This window comes from Bos mutus, chromosome 11, assembly GCF_027580195.1.
Source record: "Bos mutus isolate GX-2022 chromosome 11, NWIPB_WYAK_1.1, whole genome shotgun sequence".
Classification (NCBI taxonomy): domain Eukaryota; kingdom Metazoa; phylum Chordata; class Mammalia; order Artiodactyla; family Bovidae; genus Bos; species Bos mutus.
Window position 1 is genome coordinate 25,939,808 of NC_091627.1, and position 11,223 is coordinate 25,951,030.

The 11,223-nt window shown below is 45.8% G+C and overlaps 1 protein-coding gene across 1 annotated transcript; it reads left to right on the top strand.

The window, feature by feature from the left end:
• The first annotated feature begins 802 nt into the window (after positions 1 to 802).
• On the top strand, positions 803 to 1,384 carry MSGN1 (mesogenin 1). Its single transcript, XM_005891031.1, has one exon. It carries the CDS (start codon positions 803 to 805, stop codon positions 1,382 to 1,384), a length of 582 nt encoding a protein of 193 aa, XP_005891093.1.
• Positions 1,385 to 11,223: the final 9,839 nt, after the last annotated feature.

The following is an 11,223-nucleotide window of genomic DNA, read 5'->3' on the forward strand; positions in this document are numbered from 1 at the left end:
TATCTGTTTGCTGTGGGGAATCCCAAACTGCTCAGTTACAGCAAGGGCTTTAAGCTTCTTGGAGGATATTTCCTGCTCACTGAGGCTCTGGATTTACTGGAGCTGCTGGCTTTTGTCATCCTGAGTGTAAGCATTCTGGGGGCTTGTCTGCACTCTGCAAAACCCAAGGAAACGTGGGAAAGGATGGAGAGAAGACTGGCATTCCCTGTGTGCCTGTGTGCCTTCCCCCAGCAGCCACACAAAGTAAGAACTACTGTCTGCATTTGACAAGCAATAGGGTCCAAGCTCAGAGGGGTTACCTTGTCCCAAAACCACCTTGATTCTCCCACAGAGCACCCCATCTGCTCTGAAATAGCTAGGTGGTCGTGGCCCCTCGGGGGGTGGGGCTCTGTTCCTCTCCAGCAGGCCCCTCGCCAGCACCTCCTCGCTGCAGATTGCCCAGGTTTGTTTTTCTTGGCTCCCTCATTAATGAGTTCCACAGGACAATGCTAAGTCTAGTTATGCAGTCTTAATTGGTTTAGTTACAACTAGATAATTCCTTTTTTCTTCTCTCAGAGGCCTTTCTGTTTAAAGACATTTTAGCTGGAAGATGCTAATTATCAATGAGGAGAAAGTGACACCTGAAGAGTTCATTCTCCATCTTGGTCCTTGGTTTCTCCTTTGAACTCCCTCTACCCGACCCTCTTTCCCACTTCATCACTTCTCCCCAGCCATCATAAAAGAGAGCCCTGCCCTGGCCAGGCGGCACAACTTGCCTTCTCACTTGCCAGGGCCTCATCCTCTCTGCAGCTGTGTTGCAGGCATGGACAACCTGCGAGAGACCTTCCTCAGCCTGGAAGACGGCTTGGGCTCCTCCGACAGCCCTGGCCTGCTGTCCTCCTGGGACTGGAAAGACAGGGCGGGGTCCTTTGAGCTGACTCAGGCCTCTCCCTCCCAGAGCCTCTCCCCGGCTCCATCCCTGGAGTCCTATTCTTCCTCTCCCTGTCAGGCTGTGGCCGGGCTCGCCTGTGGGCATGGAGGTGCCAACGGTCGGGGCGGCGATGACTGCAGCGGCCTTGGGACCAGCGGCCTGATAGAGGTGGATTACGACATGCTGGCTTTCCCGCCTGCCTACCTGCAGGGCTCGAGTGGCACCAAGGCCCAGAAGGGCACCAAGGTCAGGATGTCCGTCCAGCGGAGACGGAAGGCCAGCGAGAGGGAGAAGCTTCGGATGAGGACCTTGGCTGATGCCCTGCACACCCTCAGGAATTATCTGCCCCCTGTCTACAGTCAGAGGGGCCAGCCGCTCACCAAGATCCAGACGCTGAAGTACACCATCAAGTATATCGGAGAGCTCACGGACCTTCTCAACAGCGGCCGAGAGCCCCGGCCCCAAAGCGCTTGAGCTCAGTCTGGGGACTCGGGAGACTCACCACCTAGCCCCCAGGCAGGGGGCAGAGGAGCTTTAAACACCTGGACCAGCTCTTGGAACAACAGCACCTGATTATTTTCATAGAGTGAGCGTGACTTTGTTGTCTGGAAAAGTCTAAGGGAATTCCCATTGGACTTTTCAGAAACATCCAGAACACTTAACTGCCAGACAAGCAGGTACTTTTGGCTTCCGGTTTTGCCACCATTTCTGAAGAGACTTGCCCTTTGCAAAGACACAGATGGCTTTGCCCTTTTCTGTCTGTTCCAGGTATTTTAAAGGGTCAGTGATTTCAAATGCATTGTTGTTTTTTTTTTTTTCAAGCATGTAAAATTATTACCGTTAATCTTCTCCCTCTCCTGGCATTTTGGTGTGGGGAGCTTTCTTCCTGTTGCTAGCTAAACCTGCATTTTGTACTGGATCCCAGGTGACACCTGGATTCTTATTTAGAAAGATGAGCATCAAGTAAAGGGCTATAGTGCTCCTGTCTCATTTTGTTTGTGTGCTTGTGTGTGTGTGTGTGTGTGTGTGTGACTAAAATCGGGCTTTGCTTTTGCAGGGAACAAAACCACTTAAATGCAGAAGAAATAAGTGTCATGGTAAATAGAAATTCACAAGCAGACAGGTTATATTAAGACAGAGTGGAGTGTTTAAAGGCTGGCTCCTTTCTTAAGGGAAGTTTAAAGGTTTTCCTTCTCTCTTAAAGGAAGAAAAAGGAGGCTGGGGGCCAGAGAATGAAGGGCTTAGAGGGGTGAGGAAGAGAAGGAAAACTCAGCCTCATAGCCAGGTATCTTAACAGAGCTGGGGACGACATGGAATGAGGGGTGGGTTCTCTTGGTGCCAGGCCTGGTTGAATATGACCTTAATGAATCCCATCACTTACTCATTTGTCAAACAAAGTCTGGTGTTCAGTCTTATCTGACTCTTCTTGGCCCCATGGACTGTAGGCCGCTAAGCTCCTCTGTCCATGGAATTTTCTGGACAAAAATACTGGAGTGGGTTGCCACTTCTTACTCTAGGGAATCTTCCCAACCCAGGGATCGAACCCACATCTCTTGAGTCTCTTGCATTGGAAGGTGGATTCTTTGCCATGAGCACCATCTGGGAAGCCCCTCAAATGAAGAAATTAGCTCAAAAAGGAGATTTGTCTGACTTTAGAGATAAGTGCAAGGGTGAGGATTAGAATGCAATTCTATATCTCGCCCCTCCAAAGAGATTTATTTCTTTATCCACATCTACTCCTCCTACCCAATCCCCAAATCACCTCACATGCCCCCCCTACCACAAACACACACTCTCTTCATAGTGTCTCATCCTAGGGTGGGTGGCTGTAACACCCTCAGCTTGGCTAATTTGCTGGCACAAGGCACGGAAATGGGGGCTTTGAATTAAGGAGTTTCTTGAAAACTAGTGGGCTTTTTTAGGGCTGAATTTTTCTCTTCCAATCAGTATTAACTAGCTGCATGTTTTTGTTGTTGTTGTTGTTTTAAATAACAAATTACATAGACAGTAGATGTGTTCACAATTGAATGTATAACTTCTCCACTTTTTTTCCTTTGCTAATACGAACATATACCAATAAATATAGGTGTATAGTTTTTAACGAATACCTTGAATTCTGCGAATTGCTTTTTTTTTCTTAGCAATATATAGTAAAAACCATTCCAGTTTAACACAAATAAATCCATGTTGCAAGTACCCTTTTTACCTTGACTTTATAGAGGAGGAAATTGAAGCAGATTAAGTCACAAATGTGAAAAATATAGTGGAAAGAAGAGGTTCCCACAGTGTCCCATAGCCAGGTATGCTATTGCTAAATATGGTTTGTCCAGTGAACCACCTTTCAAATGAAGTTTAGGTTGTTTTCAGTTTTTATTACCAAAAATGCTATAACAAACATCACAGACAAATATTCACTGTTTTTGTGAAAATTTTCCAGAAATGGGATTCCTGAATCTGAGTTGTGTGCATGCACATTTTAATTTTAAATAAATACCATTAGGTGACTTTTACAAAGGTTTGTAGTTATTTACATTCCACCAGCTTGAGGTGACAGAAGCATCTGGTCCATGTTGCCACTGGATATTATCAGTCTTCTGAAGTTTTCAATGCATTAAAAATGGTCATGCTGTTCTTGTGTTAATTTTAATTTTCCTATGCACTCTTTGAAATGGTTTATTTTTTAAAATTTTATGTGACTATTGTTCATTTTGGTTCCTCTTCTACAACTTGCCAGTTTATAGTCTTTGCCATTTTTCCACTGGGTTATTTATCTTCCTGTTAATCATTTGGGAGAGCTCTTCGCATGTTCTATATATTGAAAAGTTTCCTTCCAGTCTATCACTTTGTTACCATCTTTGTTTGTGCTTTTGATTCTGTATCTTACATTCTTTGAAGCTTTGATTTTTATATGATCAAATCTCTTTCTCTTTTTTTTTTAACTGGCTTATGTGTTTCTTCCCTCTCAATTTCTCCCAGTTCCAAGGCTATCTAAATAGCTTTGATTTTCAAATATTTTAATATTTATATATGGGTCTTTCATATATCTACGATTTATTTTTACCCATAGTGCAAAGAAGGAATCTAACTTAATTTCTGATCAGCTTTTTGTTACTGCAGAATAAGTATAACTTGTCATTGGAGGTGGTGGATGGTGGTAGGACACAGTTGCTAAAAGGTCATCCTATGTATACAAATCTTCATCCACTTCTCATATATTCCCTGATGACGTTTTAAAGAAGCAACTAGAAAATGCTGAACAATATTAAGATTTTCTTCAAGGGACTTTACCATGTACAGGTGTTCATGTGAGAATATATGTGTGTGCATGTATTTGTTCGTATGTATGTGTGTATGTGTGTGTGTGTGGTGTTTCCTATGTCAGAGGAGGAGGATTAGAGAAATAATATTTTAGGAAAGGGAGTGTTCAGCCTTTGAATCAGTTGGTATTTTCCTTGCTGTTTTAAAGAGGGTAGAATCCAAATGCTCTTGGCTTTTGGTTTTTCAAAGTCAAGGATTAAGTATGTTTTATAAATAGCTTGGGTAATTTTGGTTGCCCTAGGGACCAAACACTGTGGATGGGTTAGGAGGTCCTGTCCTGACTTTCAAAAAATTCTAGAAAGCCATTCAACTACTAGGTAGGCTTGTTCTCAGGACTCCTAAGGTCCTCCCTGGAAAGCCTGGAGAAGATGATAACTTCCTGGGAGTGGGCCTCGGACCCAGAGGTTTTGTCTTCCTAACATCACCTCCAGCTCTGGGTGGGCCCTGATCAGGACAGGCAGCTGACCATCAGCATTTGATTCCAGCAAAAATCCCCAGTGAAGTCGTCTCCTTTGTGTGAAGGATAGCTGGACTGTGTCCCTGATTCCTCTAGAGAGCATTTAAAAGCAGTTGGCTCATAGTGTAGCTCAAAACTAGGAATAAGCTATTTCTGGCACTTGGATAAGGTGTGTGTCTAGTATATTGTGGTCTAAGTTTTCACATTCAGAATTCCATGTAATCTGCCTAACAGCTCTGGGGTTGGGCATCGTTAGTCCCATTTTGAGGATGAGGAAACAAAGCTACATGGTGCAAAGCCACCCGATCAGCTGGTGGCACGTGGTTGACTAGTCAGCAAGTGAGTTCAGCTCTAACTCCAAGGCTTAGACCCTACCCCGCTGGCTCTGTGAGCCCTGGGCGGGGCAGGCAGAGAGCTTTCTTGGCAAATGCTCACTCCCAGGCTTCTTAGCCTGGTTTCTACCTCCCCATCTCTGGGGCCCTCATTTGTTTTACTGTCTGCAACATTTCTGAAGGGGCTATTCATCTTGTCCTCTAAATTATTTCCCTTTGAACTTCTCCCTCCGCCCCAAACATTTCCTCTGAAATTCTTTCACCTCCTTGCTGGCGCCTCGAGTCCTTAATCCACAGAGAAACCTGACTTCTGCTGTTCATCTGTGTTCAATAAAACGTTCCACAATTCACACCGGGCTGAGGTTTCTTTGTTCTTGTAGTTTCTGCCACATTAGCTAATTGGGAGAGAGGTCAGAGCTGGGGTGGGTGAGAGCCTCTGCAGACTGACAGGTCAACAGAATTACTTTTACTTTCGGATGTCTTAAAACACACACACACACACACAGAGCAAAAGAAGATGCATATGCAAATAAGTTTTGGTACTTCTGCCTTGGGGCTTCCTGGGTGGTAAAGAACCCATGGTAAAGAACCCATCTGCCAATGCAGAAGACACAAGAGATGTGGGTTCTATCACTGGGTCAGGATGCTCCCCTGGAGAAGGAAATGGCTACCCACTCCAGTATTCTTGCCTGGAGAATCCCATGGACAGAGAAGCCTGGTGGGCTACAGTCCATGGGGTGCAAAGAGTCGGAAGTGACTCAAAGGACTTAGCACACACACACCACTGCCCTGAGCTCCAATTACAGTAGCTTAGGATGTTATGTCGGAGAAGGCAGTGGCAGCCCACTCCAGCACTTTTGCCTAGAAAATCCCATGGATGGAGGAGCCTGGTAGGCTGCAGTCCATGGGGTCGCTAGAGTCGGACACAACTGAGTGACTTCACTTTCACTTTTCACTTTCATGCATTGGAGAAGGAAATGGCAACCCACTCCAGTGTTCTTGCCTGGAGAATCCCAGGGACGGGAAGCCTGGTGGGCTGTCGTCTATGGGGTCGCAGAGTCGGACACGACTAAAGCGACGCAGCAGCAGCAGCAGCAGCAGCAGGATGTTATGTGACTCCTCTGAGGCGTCATCTGATCCCCGTATACTCCAAGCTGCCGGAAGGAGCCTGGACCTGTGCCTTGACCCCTGTGGGCTCAGCCCATGCTGGCTTGACAGCAACCAGAGCTTGGCAAAGCCTCCGGTCTGCCTGCTGGAAACCCGAGATAACTTCTACCTCGTAATGAAATACTGAAGACTAAGCAGTGCCTCTTAGAGCATCTGGAAGGACTTGCTCTTAATGTTTTGGTTCCAGAAAGTCCCTAGCCCTGAACAGGGAGAAAGCAAAAAATCTTCTGAGGAGGCTGGGGAAAAACATATGATTTGTTTGTCTCTCGGGTTTGGGACTATTCACTCTCCATTCCTTAGCAGAGTCTCCTACTAAGTTCTTTCTCATATGAATGCTATTGACATCTGTTTCTCTTCATTAAGTGGGGAGCCCTGCGAGGCTGGAGTTCAGGGCTGTGCAGGAGACAGGAGAGTTTAGCAGGCACTGTATGGGCTGTTCCCAGCCCAGCCAATGGAAGCTGTTGATTCTTCATGTGAGGTGTCAAGTATCAGGGCCAAAGGCTCTCTATATCTTTTCTCTTTTACTCTTAACAGCTATAGAAGATCACTAATATTAGCCCATTTTGCAAACAAAGAAACAGGCTCTGGGAAGCCAAGTGATCTTGCTGAAGGTCACTTAATTGGCACAGGGCCCAGGATTCCATGGGATTCCTAGGTGGCGCCAGAGATAATCTGCTTGCCAATGTAGGATACATAAGAGACACAGGTTCGATCCCTGGGCTGGGAAAATCCCCTGGAGGAGGAGCCCGGTGGCTACAGTCCATGGGGTCTCAAAGAGTCAGACACGACTGAGCACGCACACATGCTCGCCAAGATTCCACTCAGGGCTTCTCCACTGACACGTTTGACAATACTATGCTTCAAGTGCTGGAAATGCAGCCGAGAACAAAATAAGTCACAGCAAAGTCTCTGCATTTCAGTGGCTCCCACTAGTCTACGTTCTCCTTGAAGAAGATTTACATTTTCATTTGCACTGTGCAAGCAACTTATTAGAATGTACAGAGATCAGGGCATATTTTAAATTGTGATGCCTTTTGGATGGCATCACCGACTCAATGGACATGAGTTTAAGCAAACTCTGGGAGACAGTGAAGGACAGAGAAGCCCAGCATGCTGCAGTCCATGGGGTCGGAAAGAGGTGGACACGACTGAGTGACTGAAAAACAACATTGTTCCCCACTCTCTTCTTGTGTGGTATGGAGCATGACCATTCTTTCTCTCATAAACTGGAATTTGAGAAAAGTGTGAGTTTTGTAACAACCTTGGGACATTTGTATGCCTCTAAGGGTATCACAGTTTGGATTCTAGAAATACCTGTTTTCAGGGGCTACAGTTTATTGTTTTCCTTCAATTTCTTTTGGGTGCAAAATGACCAAATGAAAATTGGCAATCATAATGTTACCAATAGCACAACAACTAATACTTATTGTGTCCTTACTCTGGGTAAGGCATTAAGTACTTTTCATGAAATAAGTATTTTAATCCCTATGAAGCAAGAAGAAGCTACTACCTTATGACATAAGGACAAACATTTACCCATTTTATAGATGAGAAAACTGAGGCACAGAGAGGTGAACACTTATCCAAGTTCATGCAACTTGGCAGCAGCAGACCTAGGAATCAAACCCTGGCAGCTGTGCGCCACACCAAGCCGTCACTACTTACCCCAGGTGTGTCCTTATATTGGTTTGGTGATTACAGTACATTTCATATACATTATCTTATTTCATTCTTACCTGTACTTAATTATACATGAAACTGAATAGGGATTGTTATGTCCAGCTTAGAGATGAGGATATTAAAGCTCATAATGACAAAACATCATAACTATGAGTGAATGACAGAGCTGGCACCAGAATCCAAGTTTCTTTAATATTTATTTATTTATTGACTGCTCCGGGTCTTAGTTGTGACATGCGGGATCTTCAATCGTCATTGTGGTATGTGGGATCTTTAGTTGTGGCATATGGAATCCAGTCCTCCGACCAGGCGTCAAATCCAGGCCCCCCGCATTGGGAGCTTGGAGTCTTAGCAAGTAGACCACCGGGCAAGTCGCAGAGTCCAAAGTTTTAACCTCCTGGTCTGGCGCCTTCTGGCTAAACTCCTCTGTCTCCAAAGGAAAATTTAGTTGTGCCCAAAAGCTTGCCCCCAAGGGCATCCTCCTAAAGCTATGTGTACATTTCTTCAATACATCATTTCTTCAAGGCGGCTTTTGCATGGATGTTTTCTGACTTCTTGAATCTCATCAGTGTGCACACAAAATAGTTCACATCTGCGCATAGGGAAGAGTAATGAAAGCCAAAACCCTTGAACAGAATTTTATTTCCCTTCATCCCTTGAGAATTTGCATTCCCAAGAGACTCCCATTGCTGTTTTTACTGCACATCTAATTACTTCCTAGCAGAGAAAGCAGGTGACATTTAAGTAATTTAAGTTCCAGGATTCTAACACACATCAAATGGCCTGAGATATTCTGGGGCAGCTGAGAGTCAGGCAGTGGGCTGAGGACCCCGGCAATGAAACAGAGGGGAGACATGCAAGGATACCGGGAACTGTGAGACCAGAAATGAGGGTCTGAGAAGGAGACCGGAGTCAGATTTCAGGAGCAGCCCCTCCTCGGTGAAGATGCACAGGGGAGATTCACGCAGCCAGTGAGTGAGCAGGACCAGTAAAGAGATGAAAGGACCCAATGCTCCTGGAGGGACTCAGGGAAGGCGATACACAGGAGGAGGCTCTAGAAGTCCTCTAGGGAGCCAAGGGCATTCTGATCAGAGCAAACAGCATGTGCTAAAGAATGGCGGTGCGAGAAAGCCCTGGTTGGGGATTAGAAATGGGCTGCTTTGGTTGAAGTACACAGAGTGAATTTGAAGGGCAGGGAATTGAGATGGACAGGAAAGGAGGGGTGGGAGGCTGAGGGCTTGAACATCCTCCCAGCTGTGGGGAGGCTGACTCCCAACCTGAGAGAAGCTTCTCCTGCTCACAGGCTGCTGCTGCTGCTGCGGCTAAGTTGCTTCAGTTGTGTCCGACTCTGTGCGACCCCATAGACAGCAGCCCACCAGGCTCCCCCGTCCCTGGGATTCTCCAGGCAAGAACACTGGAGTGGGTGCTCACAGGCTACTTCAAGTCATTACTTCTCTGGGTCCTGAGAAAGCAACCTGGCACAGAACATCACACGCTTGCAGTGAGTGACTGCCACTGTGGTCCACTGGCTCAGTTACTAAATACTCAAGTTTTTGTTTTCCTTCTTATGTTGTTTTTCTTTATATGTGCCTGTGCATGCATGCTAAGTCGCTTCAGTCACGTCCCACTCTCTGCAACCCTATGGGTTGTAGCCCGCCAGGCTCCTCTGTCAAAGGGATTCTCCAGGCAAGAATACTGGCGTGGGTTGCTGTACTCTCCTCCAGAGGGTCTTCCCAACCCAGGGATTGAACCTGAGTCTCTTATGTCTCCTGCTGCATTGGCAGGTGGGTTCTTTACCACAGCGCCACCTGGGAAGCCCATTTTTCTTTATATTTTCACAAAGAAATCCAGTCCTTAGCAATATTTCTTAAAATCATCTTTTTATTTCTGCCTTTTCTGTATCTCATTCATATTTTATTTTTTGAAAAAAAATTTCCTCCCCACTTATAGCCACATGAGTCTTGTTCTTCCCCTGCCCCAATTTTCCCACCATCCCACACTTTGGTACTTGCTCTTCCTTCTGTTCCAACCACACCAGTCCTGCACTGGTGCTCTCATAGGGCAAGGAAGGGGAAAAGGAAGCAGATGAAGCCAGAACCTTCTCTCATCACTTAATACATTCAATGATCCTCCTATCCTACTTTCAAGCACAGACCTCCAAGAGGGCTCCTTTTATTTTTTTTTAATCATTTATGCAGTACAGATTATCAAGCATATGTTTACCAAGCTGAGAACTAGGTCTTGGAGCAACAAATGGGTGGAGGGTGACCAAGACACCACAATTTTTAAAAGTATATTTTATTTATTTGTCCCCACCAGGTCTTAGCTGTGGCATGCAGGATCTTTTAGTTCTCTGACTAGGGATCGAACCTGGGCCCCCTGCATTGGGAGCAGAGAGTCTTAGCCACTGGACCACCAGGGAAGTCCTAAGATGCCACAAATGTAACACAAGTAACTCTGTGCTTTTCTAACCTATGCTATCTCATTAACCCTCATAATAACCTTGTGAGGGGAAAATATGGTCTCTGTTCTCAAGAAGTTTAAATGGAGTTGGGGGACATACCTAAATAAGCATATACAGGCAAAAAAAAATGGACAGACATTTTTAAAGTGTGTCTAAAATCAGTGAGAATAAGGAAAGGAAAGAGGGATTTTGTTTGAAGGGGAAGCTGACTCTGTGGGGAAGCTGACTCTGTAGGTAAGCTGGCACTGAACTTGAACCTAGATGGATAAGTGGGACCTTGGTCGAGTACAGGGGTCATTCAAGAGACAAAGAACAGAGAAAACAAAGGTCCAAAGGCAGAAATCAGTGAGAGGCACAGCATGAGGGCACTTGGCTGAAACAGAGGGCGGAACAGGGAGTCTGGATACAGAGTATAACAGGCTCGGATGCTAAGCTACGAGGCAGGACTTAGCAAGCACTTTTATTTTTTATTTGACTCATTCTGTAAGAATTTGTGAAGATGATGAATTCATTCACTGAACAAGAATCGATGAGCTGGTGGCATGTTTCCTAGTCTGTGTCTGGCTTCTGGAAGAGGGATAGGACCCCAGGCCTTTGGACGTTTATACTCCAGTGGTGGGGGAATAAGATTCCATGATGGTTTAAAGAGGATGTGGTTCAGACAGCGAGTCTGCTGTGAACTGTGGGTTGGAGGGGCCCTCTCTGGGGATTGGAAGCATGGAAGGAAGTGGCTGAGGGGTTACAAAATGAGGGAGCTGAGGCTTGAGGGGTGGGAAGGACGTGGAAGGCAGAGCATCCCAGTGGAGCTAGAGAGGAGGGGAATGAGGAGCCAGGAGAAGTGGTGAGAAGGGAAAAACGGCTCCAGCTTTGGAAAGCTCTGGAAAAGCCAGTGGAA

Bases quoted from the DNA above. Each gene is read 5' to 3' on its own strand.
- MSGN1 (XM_005891031.1), top strand. From the start codon at position 803: ATGGACAACCTGCGAGAGACCTTCCTCAGCCTGGAAGACGGCTTGGGC.